General features: G+C 41.7%; 2 protein-coding genes across 3 annotated transcripts in view; both read right to left on the bottom strand.

Moving 5' to 3' along the window:
- The window catches only part of LOC139567749 (ras and Rab interactor 2-like), a 56,249-nt gene extending 46,373 nt beyond the window's left edge, over nucleotides 1-9,876 (bottom strand). For both annotated transcript variants that reach the window (XM_071389214.1, XM_071389215.1), the window contains exon 1: nucleotides 9,650-9,876. The gene's annotated coding sequence lies outside the window, so the exon portion shown is untranslated. The remainder of the gene's footprint in view (nucleotides 1-9,649) is intronic.
- Nucleotides 9,877-10,381: 505 nt separating this feature from the next.
- The window catches only part of LOC139567748 (sodium/potassium/calcium exchanger 3-like), a 74,331-nt gene continuing 69,673 nt past the window's right edge, over nucleotides 10,382-15,039 (bottom strand). The window contains exon 17 of the mRNA XM_071389213.1: nucleotides 10,382-14,846. Within this exon, the coding sequence (XP_071245314.1) occupies nucleotides 14,694-14,846 (153 nt within the window). The 3' untranslated portion in view covers nucleotides 10,382-14,693. The remainder of the gene's footprint in view (nucleotides 14,847-15,039) is intronic.

Raw genomic sequence — 15,039 nt, 5'->3', positions numbered from 1 at the left:
CCAAGACCTATGGGGAAACAACTTGTTTTTATTAGAGAGCCAACCCAGGCAGCCTAATGCACAAAGTATGTCATATTGGGTGCGTAACAACAGCAAGCAGCACATAGCAGCAATACCAAGCAGAAAGTAACTCAACAGAAACAGACAGAAACAATAGTCCTCACACAACACATTTGGACATCCCTTCTGTTAAGGTCTAGACTCAATCTGTTGTCACTCTCAAGACACTTCTGTGGTTGATGGGGACCTTTTGAATCTATCACCTCAACTTTATAACGCACGCACGCGCACGCACGCACGCACGCACGCGCGCGCACGCACGCACGCACGCACGCGTGCGCACACACACACACACACACACACACACACACACACACACACACACACACACACACACACACACACACACACACACACACACAGAGTACTGCTTAAAACTGCTTGTGTCCTTACCGAGTAGCCCATCGTACTGCCTGGGTGAAATCCTGCGTGAAATGACTTGTGCAGTGGTCCTGCTGTAATAACAGATAAAGAGGGGTAGCAGGCAGCTGGATAAACACACTGACAGAACATAGCTCCCATGTGGGGGGTGGGGTCCTGTTATTGCTCAGACAATAGGCAACCTTAGTGGAGGGAGTGTGTGTGTGACAGTGTGTATGTGCATTTGAGAGAGAGGGGGAGAGAGACAAAGATCAACAGGTTATAAGAGTGAGTTTATTTACTTAAGGCATGCTTGGCTGCAGCTTGAAGAGGATTCCTCAGCTGCAGAGGTACTGTTACTGTAGTTTAATCAGAGCTGATCCCATTGCAGAGACGGACAGGAAGAACTATCCGGACCATCCTGTCTGTGTATGGCACGATAGCTTTTCTGTTCTGTATGTGGGTCAGTGTCTGGTGCAGGAGGAGTTGTTGCAGGACCAGATGAACCAAGCGGCCCATAACCTGGTCCCAGATCTGCACTATCTTTAGTGTTACAATGTCCATAGGTCGACAAGACAGCTCAAACAGATCTGGGATCAGGCTAAGCGACCCATATGTTTGGTGCTGAAACATTAGCGTGCAATTAAAGGGAGATCTGGGAAATGTCAGAGCTGTCTGAGACATACCATGAAGATAACCTTTCCCCTTCTTCTCCTCCTATTTTGATTCATACTCTGCCACTCAGACAGCAGATTGACCAAGAACCTTGAAGGCCTTGCTTAGTCACAGATAATAAATTCCCCCTCTGTCTCCCCTCTGTCCACCCAGATGATAAAGCACTGAAGTGCAACGGCCTCTTGTTGCTGTGAGAGCAAGAGAGAGAAATATCAACAAAGAGAGGCGAACCAGGCAGATTCAGAGAGAGAAATATCAACAAAGAGAGGCGGAACAGGGCAGATTCAGAGAGAGAAATATCAACAAAGAAAGGCAGAACAGGGCAGATTCAGAGAGAGAAGCAACATAAGAGGTGGTGTTCAACAGGCTACACCGTATAATTTTTTTTTGCAACGGAAAACTAAAATATGTGTTCTGATTGGAAAAGTTCAGGTTGTACCTCCCAATTTCACAATATGTTCTCCCTACTGAACATGACCCAGGAGTAATACTGGATAGGGTGAGAGACCTGGAGGCATCAGAGCGGAATGAGATTCACACTAGAGTCACAGGTTCCTAGTTGATGCCCTATAAGTCCCCAAGCTCTGTTGGTTATGTAATATAACTAACTGTAGTCCCAAGAAAAAGCTTGAGGCCCTACATGGCTTGAAAGTTCACACCTTACGAACTATGAAGACTTAGCCTAATAGAACCTTTACGTGCAGCTATGACAAGCACGAACCACCTAAAACACCGACCGTACGTTGGGGAGGAAGAGAAAGACGAAACACAGACACAGAAGCTAAACAACAGATACCGTAGCTACAGAGCATTCCATTGCTTTGTAATGGAGAGAGAACAACGAAAGGAGAGACAAAGACAAAAAGAAAGAGATACTTGTTCCATAAACTACCCAGACAATCTACCTAGATAAGGAATACCTAGGATAGGATAAAGTAATCCTTCTAACCCTCCCCCCCCCCCTTAAAAGAGTTAGATGCACTATTGTAAAGTGGTTGTTCCACTGGATATCATAAGGTGAATGCACCAATTTGTAAGGCGCTCTGGATAAGAGCGTCTGCTAAATGACTTAAATGTAAATGTAAATGTAAGAACGATCACTTTGGCCTGAAGGGGACGGAAGAAGAACCTGACACTATTTAAAAGAAGTTGAGTAATTGCATAAAAACCCCCACTTCAGTCTTCCAAGGAAACAAACAAGTGTCGTTAAGCGGCAGACGTCGTCACTCTGTTGTGCCGGCCAACTTTCTGCTTGAAGGAGACACACGCGGTGGGTTTGGACGAACGCCGAACACATGTTGAGTTACACGAAGACAGCTGAGACGTTCGCTAGCTAAGATCCCTTTTTCCTTTAGATCATAATGAATCACATTATATGGACAGATCCTAGATTATATGGACAGATCCTAGATCAGCGTTCCTACTCTGAGATGCTTTGTAGACCCATATTACTCTCAGAGGGGTATGTAGTGACTGAGCACAGGAGCTTATAAAGAGTCATGAACTAGTGTTGTCATGATACCAGTATCGCCATGACGATACCAGATTTTCCTTGGCAAAAAAAATTCAATATTGTGTGCTATAGCTTGGAGAAGAAACAAATATGACTCTGGGTGACAACATAAAGCTCTTTGATTCCAACATGAGGACTGTTTTCCTCAGGAAATGTACTCCGCTTCATGTTTTGTTTCCTTTGCGTCCTTACTTCCTGGTATCGCGACATTGGTATCATAGAAACACTATAATCAACATTGCATAGCAGTACATAGCCCACCAAGTAGGCATGTTGCTTGTTATAGTAGTAGTTGTTTACAGTGACTAGAAGAATAAACTTTGTAATTCCAATGACCAGCATTAACAGAGGTCTCTAGAGAAACACATGGAGAGAACACAAGGTCAAAATAAACACAACCACCTCAACTTAATCTGTTGTTAAAGCAAGCACCAGGCACCGCCACCACCGCCCTATCAAAACTTACTTTCCACTCTGTGATTTCTGCACTATGGTCAAGACCAAGCGGAAAAGTTGGGAGTTGTTTTAGCACATTCTGAATTGAGTCACATGACTCAAAGCACTGGGCCACTCCCCACTAAATGAGAACCAGAAATAAGGGTGAAGACCGAGGATGTAGTTCTCCACTTAGAAGAAGTATGTGTAATGTCTCTCTCTCTCTTCAGATGTCTTAGCCACTGGGAAGCAGATATTAGGAGACCAGGAAGGATGGGGCAGAGAAAGAGAGATGGGGGGAGGGAGAGGAAAGAGAGATGGATAAAGACAAAAGGAGGGAGCAAGGCCAAGAAACCAAGAGGGATGTTGGTTAGTTATGGCGACTCCACCCAAACCCTTCCACTAGGCCTCAAATTGAACCCACCAGCACTCTGTGGTGTTGAAAGGAAACCAAAGTAGGCCATAATATATAGTAGCATTTCAGTAGTTCAGGGTCTGCTGAGCGCTCCAATACTCTCTCTGTCTGGCAGATTCTGAATTCCAATGACTTTAGTTCGGCTTGAAAATGAAGGAAAGATTATTCAAAAACTCCAGTTTTGGGACATCTGTAGGGTTAAAGTTGATTACGGGGGTCTTCTAAAGACCCCCACCATTGATTATGTTGTTATTCATCTGCTTACGTGCCATTGTACTCATGCTCACTGTATAGCTGAATATTGAGGCCTCGGTCTGTGTCTAGCTCTCTGCCAAAACTCGCAGCCCCGCGTCAGTGAGAAAAGGGACCGAGGGTGATAGCGAGACGCAGAGCGACAGCGTCTGTTTTTCTCTGAAACAAGGGCAGATGTGCATACCGCTGAGACAGGTTCTCAGAAACCTTGTGTTAAGAATAACTTGTTCTTTTAGCTGCACATGCAAGGTTTGACATAGGATAAGGTGTGATCTCAGGTATATAAGATGCTGTCTTTCTTTTGTTCGGGGCAGAACTCAGGAGAGACATCAGTTGTATGTCTGATGTTTGATCTTTGACTTCTGTCTACAGCTATAATTTTGATAAAAATTGTGCTGATTTCTAAGTGCACATTTTGAGTGTTCCTTATTTGTTAAGTAAATAACGAAGGGCAGAAAAGTGGAACCAACACATGCACAGGAGTATCCCAGCCTGTGTCCCGAACGGAAGGTACTTTTCCTCTTGCCAGGCCGTCATTGTAAATAAGAATGTGTTCTTAATTGACTTGCCTGGTTAAATAAACGGTAAATCAAATAAAATGTATAAAGTTATGTAGGCTACAGTGAGAGTTAATTTGAATTTAAAACTAGCAGGGTAATAAATCTTAAATATACAGTTACAGAATCATTTCCTCAAGCCATAATAGGAAAACCAGTGATATTGAAGATGTTTGAACCTAGACAGAAAGTGTGTGTGTGTGTGTGTGTGTGTGTGTGTGTGTGTGTGTGTGTGTGTGTGTGTGTGTGTGTGTGTGTGTGTGTGTGTGTGTGTGTGTGTGTGTGTGTGTGTGTGTGTGTGTGTGTGTGTGTTTCTATGCCGTGCAGGAGTAACGCCACCGGTACAGTCTGATCCTGTGAAAGCGTTCAGTGGGATATGTCTTTGGGGAACAAAACGGTGCAATCCTCACGGCTGTAACTTGAGTGCCTGCTTCCTGATGACATCACCCACTGCAAAACGTGGATATTCCAGTGTCGCCTCACAAGGCAGAGAAATGTGTCTAGACCGCATTTGCAACTTCTGACTTAGCCAATGCTCTAGTTCAGGGGTTCACAAACTGAGGTCCAGGGACCCCCAGTGGTCTGCAACGGGGCACTAGGGGGTCAGTGGAAAAATAATAATATATATAGTAAGGCTGTCCCCGAATAAAATAAATCTTGGATGGGTGTAAAAACAGACTTTGTTTACTTGCTGTTTGAGGCGCAGAGTTTATATAGCCCTTATATATATTAGGGCTGACCCCATTTAGTCGTCTGGTCGATTGTTTGGTTGATAGGCTGTTGGTCGACCGAGAGTTGTGAGTTAAGACAATTCTAAATACTATCAGATCCCCAAATGGGCACATTTATAAGCCTAATTTTGTGCTCAGGCCAGGTAGCCTAGGCCTACTTCTATATGCGTAATCAGGCGCACGTCCTTACTCAATATTTACAGGAGTATTCCAAACAAAAGACAATGAATAAATTGACAACTCGTAAATGGAATGAACCCCCCAAAAATTCTCACAAGTGTAGCCTAGGTTGTGTGCTCTGCAATCAATGTGTCCCCTCCTACAATGACAACGGTAAGACAGTAATAATGATATATATATATATATACAGTGGGGAGAACAAGTATTTGATACACTGCCGATTTTGCAGGTTTTCCTACTTACAAAGCATGTAGAGGTCTGTCATTTTTATCATAGGTACACTTCAACTGTGAGAGACGGAATCTAAAACAAAAATCCAGAAAATCACATTGTATGATTTTTAAGTAATTAATTTGCATTTTATTGCATGACATAAGTATTTGATCACCTACCAACCAGTAAGAATTCCGGCTCTCACAGACCTGTTCGTTTTTCTTTAAGAAGCCCTCCTGTTCTCCACTCATTACCTGTATTAACTGCACCTGTTTGAACTCATTACCTGTATAAAAGACACCTGTCCACACACTCAATCAAACAGACTCCAACCTCTCCACAATGGCCAAGACCAGAGAGCTGTGTAAGGACATCAGGGATAAATTGTAGACCTGTACAAGGCTGGGATGGGCTACAGGACAATAGCCAAGCAGCTTGGTGAGAAGGCAACAACTGTTGGCACAATTATTAGAAAATGGAAGAAGTTCAAGATGACGGTCAATCACCCTCGGTCTGGGGCTCCATGCAAGATCTCACCTCGTGGGGCATCAATGATCATGAGGAATGTGAGGGATCAGCCCAGAACTACACGGCAGGACCTGGTCAATGACCTGAAGAGAGCTGGGACCACAGTCTCAAAGAAAACCATTAGTAACACACTACGCCGTCATGGATTAAAATCCTGCAGCGCACGCAAGGTCCCCCTGCTCAAGCCAGCGCATGTCCAGGCCCGTCTGAAGTTTGCCAATGACCATCTGGATGATCCAGAGGAGGAATGGGAGAAGGTCATGTGGTCTGATGAGACAAAAATAGAGCTTTTTGCTCTAAACTCCACTCGCCGTGTTTGGAGGAATAGAAGGATGAGTACAACCCCAAGAACACCATCCCAACCGTGAAGCATGGAGGTGGAAACATCATTCTTTGGGGATGCTTTTCTGCAAAGGGGACAGGACGACTGCACCGTATTGAGGGGAGGATGGATGGGGCCATGTATCGCGAGATCTTGACCAACAACCTCCTTCCCTCAGTAAGAGAATTGAAGATGGGTCGTGGCTCGGTCTTCCAGCATGACAACGACCCGAAACACACAGCCAGGGCAACTAAGGAGTGGCTCCGTAAGAAGCATCTCAAGGTCCTGGAGTGGCCTAGCCAGTCTCCAGACCTGAACCCAATAGAAAATCTTTGGAGGGAGCCGAAAGTCCGTATTGCCCAGCGACAGCCCCGAAACCTGAAGGATCTGGAGAAGGTCTGTATGGAGGAGTGGGCCAAAATCCCTGCTGCAGTGTGTGCAAACCTGGTCAAGAACTACAGGAAACGTATGATCTCTGTAATTGCAAACAAAGGTTTCTGTACCAAATATTCAGTTCTGCTTTTCTGATGTATCAAATACTTATGTCATGCAATAAAATGCAAATTAATTACTTAAAAATCATACAATGTGATTTTCTTCTAAAAATTACAGACCTCTACATGCTTTGTAAGTAGGAAAACCTGCAAAATTGTCAGTGTATCAAATACTTGTTCTCCCCACTGTATATATATATTGAATGTATTAACAGAAATGACCGTAACCAAACACATATTGTAGATTAGATATTATGGTATTCATTGTAAATGTACTACTGGTGATAGTGGTGTGCCATCCCCACTGCCTCCACAATGGATTAGTCCACTCAGACAGGTACGAATCAGACAGGTGTCTTGTGTGCCATACATTTCTTGTATATATTTGCCTGTCGATAGCCTGTTGGTCGACCAACAGGCTATCGATCAAACAATCGACCAGGCAACTAAATGGGGTCAGCCTTAAAATATATATAGATATTTGTATTCTTACCCATTTATTTTTTACTAAATTAAATATTGGTTTTATTATACCTACAGAAAATGTTGGGTTAAAATTTGATCAATCTCTCTTTCTTTCCTATCCTGTATTTCCTATATTTTTCCATCAATATGCAAATAGCCTTTGCACCTGCCTGTCTTACTCTGCACCAGTGATAGTCACTGCGAAGCTTGAGAGCTGCATGTGGCTTTCAGGAACTTAATTGGCGGCTCGCAAAAATATAATTTATTTAGTAGGGGGCCCACGCCCAGCGGCTCATCATATTTGAGGGCCCTTCGTACACTACAGTAGCCGGCCCTGTTTGGGTCAGGGAGCTAGAGGTTGACGTAGCAGGTATGCATAGGCTGTTAAGAGCCTGTATACATCCTAGACATGTAGCGTTCAGACTGTATACCTACATGCGTAACTACTCTGTCACACATCAAGGTTCTGGTGCACAAAACAAGTCCACAAACACCTGTTGGACCAACAGTTATCAGACTTAAGTCTCAGTCTCAAGGCAGTTTATACAGTAGAAAACAAAGACTCCAGGCTACTAAAATAACCTTCCATGCTCCCCTCCAAAGGAAAAAAACACCTGGAACGAGATACAGACAGTATCTGGCTTAACTTACAATGAGGACATGGTCTGGGCCTGGCTATGGGAAACAAGGGACTACTACCATATTAACAAAATCAAGCCATGGTCAAAACCTGTTGTCCAGTTGTAAAAAAAATAAAATCCTATCTGCTGATTCATATCCTCGTAACAGTGTAACTACCCACCGGCTGCCAAAATCTCTCTCCCTTGAACATTAACCAGGAAAAAGATCCAAAAATGATTATTGACAAACATCTGGTAACAATTGCTGGCCAATGGGGTTGCAGGGGATGCAGTCGATTGTGCTATGTTTTCTGTATGTTCAGCTCTAGACAGGTCTGTGCCAATGTGTCCTCCAATGTTTTCCATGCGCTATTCTTGGATGGAAAGACGGAAAGTTGAATGGACAGCTATGGGAAAAAGCCCACTATCGCTTCACAGAGTAGCAAGGGGAGAGAGATAGAGAGAGAGATAAAGAGAGAGAGAGAGAGAGATAAAGAGAGAGAGAGAGAGAGAGAGAGAGAGAGAGAGAGAGAGAGAGAGAGAGAGAGAGAGAGAGAGAGAGAGAGAGAGAGAGAGAGAGAGAGAGAGAGAGAGAGAGAGAGAGAGAGAGAGAGAGCACACCGCCTCCATACTTTAACTTGAGGATATGATAGTGATATATGATGATATGTTTGTATAGGGGCAAGTACTGCATATCTGAACACATCAAACTGAACCAGGTCAGGTCAAACGCGGTCAGAGTAGCTACACCTCTGAACATGACCGTAGCAGGCTAATAAATGGTCTGAAATCCCCTTTTGATGTCTGTTCCAGACATATTCCTGCTTCTTTTGAACTTGTTCCAAATCTCTTGGACAAACAAGTAGCATACCCCTGAATGACTAAGGTTGGCTAAGTGTACTGTACTCAGAAGTGGAGTTAAGTCTATAGATAAGACCTAGTCAAATACAGCACATTGGACAGGAGGAATTCTTATCTGTGCCAGGAGAAATTGGCACAAGTGTTATTACTCTTAAACTGGAAAAGCATTAGACTAAGACTACTGCTTGATGTGTACAAATGAATTAATATGAATTATCCTTCACTTTGGACTTTCAATGTAAGTCTGACTTGATACTACAGGCCCCTCATAAAATCTCACATCCAGACTTGCATATCACTGAGTGGAAAGGGTTTGTCTATATGGACATTACTTTGTCAGCTATGAGTTACACCCTCATCATTTTAACACTATTTAAAGTGTCAATTAGAAGTTGAAATAATAACAAAGGAGATCCATGCCCCTGTTTTGGTAAAAAGCTGAGGGATGGGGCTGGAGAAATGCAATCACTCCCAAATGTATAGACAGAGCTATGGATGCAAGGACTGACCATTCAGGATGTAAACATTATACTTTTAACCATGTTTTTAGGCTGTATAGTTTTTGTTTACTTTTACTTTGTTTACAAACATTGGAGTAAAACAAGCGTATATTTTGGGTTCTGATGGGGTATGACAGCTCATGAGGCATTTACAAGTTATATTCTTCAAGTATCAATGGGTACATATCAGAAATTGAAGTCCAACATTGGATGTAGCAACAGCTGATTGCCCCTTTAACGTGCATTCTTTTGTTAGACTTTATTCAACCAGAAAGACCAGGTCTCCGACAAACTATATATTTTTAAGTAAACTAAAACCTGTATTTATGACAATATCAAAATTAATAAGTAATCATTCGTTTACAGTTCATATCTCAATTGGCCATAACGACAATATTGTTAAAACTGCATTAGTAAGAAACCAATGTTTGTAAACACTTAAGGATAAAGAAGGCGTAAAGTGCTTACCTAAAGACAAAGTCCAGTCTTCTTGTGGCAGAAACCACACACTTCCAAGTGGTCTATGCGTGGTGCAACGCGAACTCATAAAGTTTTACTTTTGTTTCATATAGTTTTGCATCATATTGTATAGTTTCATTCTTTTGAAGTTTCATTCTTGCCAAAACGTCTCCATTGCACAACTCCAGTTCAGTTCTGTACACCTCGCGCAGGCTCAACCCTCTCCCGGCAAAACACAGCAGAGCGAGAGCAAGGCTCGAGCGAGTGCTAACCTCTAGATCACATGACCAGTTCTGGAACGTCTTCATGCGCTGATGGGGATGTTGGACGACTATTTCTCAGACCGACTTTTTATTCTTCATGTACTGTAGGCCTATAAACATACACTTATTCAACAGTTGTTTCGACTGATTCATTTTTCAATATAGTGGGAGATTAGAACATCTGCAGGACATTGGTGTAAAATGCTGAAACAAACAAAGACTTTCAATCAACAGTAGCCTATGGTGCCGAATACATGACAATCAGTACAATTTATAACTCATCTAACCTATGTCCATAAACCTTATTCAACCTTTGTCCACGTCAATTCCTTCCTTTGGTGTTCTCACCCTGCTGATTTTCCAATGAACACTTGTCAGGTGTAAAAGAGGTCGTCTGACCTCAATGGGTCTTTCCTGGATAAATAAAGCTTAAATAAAAAAATACATAATCACAATAATAACAATGTAGAAACTATTGTACTGTATGTAAATCTGTTTATTGCAAGAAAGCCCCTGGGAGCCAAATACGACCGAATCCCTCCTAAACACAGAGTACTAAGAGAGGCTACGTTAACCAGAGGCCCTCAGGAAAGAAAATGAGGATTTACAAACAATTCCAAAGACATGACTGTAAAATGACATTGGTTCTTGTTGAAACCTATTAGGGAAGTAGGCCTACATTCTAGATACTGTATTTTTTTTCAAATAAATATGCTCGTCATAAGTTATTTAACCATGGTTTATAATAGCCTATATTCCCTTTTGGTATGAACAGTATAATAACAGAATCAAAACAGAGCCTTTTGATCATGAAATACCTTAATTCAAATGTACACAGGAAAATAATCAGACTTATTATGAAGAGACATGCAGACTAACACAAAATTCCTCTTCCATTCACTTAAAAGTACCCAAACTCTTTTCTAAGTGCCAAAATCAACAATCTTATTGTTTTACTGGCCCTAATTGAAAATGTACAAATACTTACACAACACACTGAGTCTGAGGACCATTCGTGTGGCTACAAAGCATCACAAAGATAGCGGACTGGTCCTTTAATCTGGTAACCATGGTAATCCTTATAAAAGTAAGTCATAGTAGACATTGCCGTTAGCACATCTCCACTTTTGGTCTGAACACATGCTGTGGATACAAAGCACTGATACAAAGTGGCAATACTGTTGTTGACAAAATATGTTACTGCTTTGGCCAAATACATTAACACATCCACAATTGTTGTTGGTTTGAGGCTTTAACTGAATACCTGAACCTGTATTCATAAAATGTTTCAGTATGGGTGCTGATCTAGGATCAGGTGGGTCTGTTAGCTCATAATGAATAAGATTATTTGGACAGCTGGGACCTGATCCTAGATTAGCACTTCTACTCTGAGACTCTGTGAATACGGGGCCTGGGATATTACAAGAGTTTAAGAAGCACTGTTTTGAGAATACATGTGTTGTGCGAGTGCAAAAGGTTTGCTTGCTAGAAACTGTAGAAACTGACACCGAGATATCAAATCTAATTCAATGGCTCCCAAATGAAACTTACTTGAACGCCCTCTGGTGGCTAAACCAGTCTAGTTAATGTGCCATGTACTGCATCTGCCAAACTGTTCATTTTTACAATATTCAAATGCTGCAATATATACTATATCTGAAATAAGAACTATACAAAACTTATAAATGATAAAGTTCTATATTCTTAAATATAAACAACATAGTCAGATTTCCAGTATTTTGATTATATAATTGGTACACTGAATCTCAATAACATAGAAAGGAGAACATAAAGCATTCCACTTACAACTGGATCCTCATTATTTTCTGATACCGATAGAGCAGACACGATCTGTGAATAAATGAATCCATAAATAAATAAATCATGATTATGTCTGCTCATTAACAAGATTTTCCATGGTCCTCCCCCACCCCCACCCACAGACACACACACCCACAGACACAGACAAAAACATACTTGCACGCATGCGTGGTGCAGACACACACACACAGACAACACAAACACACATACACACACACACTTCAATCCAGCTTTAACTCGACAGTGTACTTTCTTACATCACCTACTATTCTAAAAATACTTATTTTCCTTAAGTAGAAATGTTGTACTCAACTGGGTAGAACATATTCTACGATTGCGTAGAAGGTATTCTGCGATTGTACAAGATTCTATAGCCTAAAAGGGTCCTAAAGTTCAGTAGTTACAGTTGCATACAACTAGATGCTGTACAACAGAAACATATTATATAACCTATCTCTGTTCAATAAAGTGACGGTGCTGGATTTCCACTCCCTTATTTACAATACTTTTGGGAAATATTAGGAAAAATATACAGTACCAGTCAAAAGTTTGGACACAACTACTCATTCAAGGGTTTTTCTTTATTTTTACTATTTTCTACATTGTAGAATAATAGTGAAGATATCAAAACTATCAAATAACACATATGGAATCATGTAGCAACCAAAATATATTTTAGATTCTTCAAAGTAGCCACCCTTTGCCTTGATGACGGCTTTGCACACGCTTGGCATTCTCTCAACCAGCTTCATGAGGAATGCTTTTCCAACAGTCTTGAAGGAGTTCCCACATATGCTGAGCACTTGTTGGCTGCTTTTCCTTCACTCTGTGGTCCAACTCATCCCAAACCATCTCAATTGGTTTGAGGTTGGGTGATTGTGGAGTCCAGGTCATCTGATGCAGCACTTCATCACACTCCTTCTTGGTCATATAGCCCTTACACAGCCTGGAGGTGGGTTTTCGGTCATTGTCTTGTTGAAAAACAAATTATAGTCCCACTAAGCATAAACCAGATGGGATGGCGTATCGCTGCAGGATGTTGTGGTAGCCAAGCTGGTTAAGTGTGCCTTGAATTCTAAATAAATCACAGACAGTGTCACCAGCAAAGCACCCCCACACCTCCTCCTCCATGCTTCACGGTGGGAACCACACATGCGGACATCATCCGTTCACCTATTCTGCGTCTCAAAAAGACACGGTGGTTTGAACCAAAAATCTCAAATTTGGACTCATCAGACCAAAGGACAGATTTCTACCGGTCTGATGTCCATTGCTTGTGTTTCTTGTCCCAAGCAAGTCTCTTCTTCTTATTGGTGTCCTTAAGTAGTGGTTTCTTTGCAGCAATTCGACCATGAAGGCCTGATTCATGCAGTCTTCTCTGAACAGTTGATGTTGAGACGTGTCTGTTACTTGAACTCTGTGAAGCATTTATTTGGGCTGCAATTTCTGAGGCTGGTAACTCTAATGAACTTATCCTCTGCAGCAGAGGAAACTCTGGGTCTTCCTTTCCTGTTGCGGGCCTCATGAGAGCCAGTTTCATCATAGCGCTTGACGGTTGTTGCGACTGCACTTGAAGAAACTTTCAAAGTTCTTGACATTTTCCGGATTGACTGACCTTCATGTCTTAAAGTAATGATGGACTGTTGTTTCTCTTTGCTTATTTGAGCTGTTCTTGCCATAATATGGACTTGGTCTTTTACCAAATAAGGCTATGTTCTGTATACCACTCCTACCTTGTCACAACACAATTGATTGGCTCAAACATATTAGGAAGGAAAGAAATTCCACCAATTAACTTTTAACAAGGCACACCTGTTAATTGTAATGCATTCCAATTGACTACTTCATGAAGCTGGTTGAGAGAATTCCAAGACTGTGCAAAGCTGTCATTAAGGCAAAGGGTGGCTATTTGAAGTATCTCAAATATAAAATATATTTTGATTTGTTTAACACTTTTTTTGGTTACTACATGATTCCACATGTGCTTTTTCATAGTTTTGATGTCTTCACTTTTATTCTACAATGTATAAAACAGTGAAAATAAAGAAAAACCCGGGAACGAGCAGCTGTGTCCAAACTTTTGACTGGTACTCTATATCCCACATATATTTGGAGAGAAAATAACTCAAAAGAAACTGTACTGTACATAAATATTTCTTACTGCAAATAGAATAGATTAATATGAACTCTCCCTGACAGCACAAAACTAAAGGAATAGACTCGCGATTAGCATGTCATGCTATCTTACACTTTGCGAGAAGAAATGGCTGGCATGAGAGCATCACTGTTTGGGCAAGTCACTACAGTGCACTCAGCTTAAACAAAAATATCCTCCTCCTCTTCTTTGATTCTTGCCGCTTCACCGAACGGTTGAAAAACCGGACCAGTCTAATTGAGAGCGATATGTCAATAAACTTCTCCATGTCAATATTCTCTTCAAATATTTACAGCCAGCACAAATGGAATCCTGTCGCACATCCATCTTAACTTAAAACACCTTAAACAATATGTATAATATTTAAATCCAAACATGTACAAAGAGTAAGAAAATAACACAATCCTATTGGCTATCAATCGCCGTTAGCCAATCATTTTCTCTCAGTCAGTTAGCAGCTTATACATCGACGCCGATGATAATACAGTTTAGTTTATCCAAACCAATGTCTTCAGTTTACCTGGCAACAGAAAGCTAACAGGAAGCAGTCACTACTACTTCCTGTTCGGTTGACCTTTGACCATGTTCCAATGGGACTTTCTCTTACGACTTCTCTTCTCCAGCCAAAACCAGACCAACACAAAATCTCTGTTCATCTTTCGCTTGTATTGCACCAAAGATAAATTAAACAACTATTATTTCAAGATAAAAATCCACACGAGGGTGGGGCGAGCGGACAGGGAGCAAAGACCTGTGGCAAAGACATCCTCCGGGAGCGAAAGCAGGAGGAAGAGGAGGAGGAAGAGTACGAGGATCAGAGGATCTCGCGGCACATGGGCAGGTTGACGAAGATGAAGACGTTGAACTCGATTAGGACGGAGAAACAGACGAAGACTGCGTACATGAGGAGACAGGTCAGACCCAGTCGACGGTCCAGAGTCCATTTGTTTAAGTGGACGCCCAGCACCTGAGGACAGAGGAAGAGTTTGAGATTTTGAGTTAACATAGTACACTACATTTCTGTGTGTTTCATAGATAGACCATAGAGAGTGATAGGTTGTTGGAGGTATTCTAGGTAGGTTACAGGTGAAAACATTAGCACAACACACTGGTTTATAGACAGTTGTTTTAAAATAAAGTTGAAGCTAGTATTTGGGTTA

Source organism: Salvelinus alpinus, chromosome 2, assembly GCF_045679555.1.
Source record: "Salvelinus alpinus chromosome 2, SLU_Salpinus.1, whole genome shotgun sequence".
Classification (NCBI taxonomy): domain Eukaryota; kingdom Metazoa; phylum Chordata; class Actinopteri; order Salmoniformes; family Salmonidae; genus Salvelinus; species Salvelinus alpinus.
Note: the sequence above shows the minus strand (reverse complement) of the source record. Positions and strands in the feature narration are given on the sequence as shown.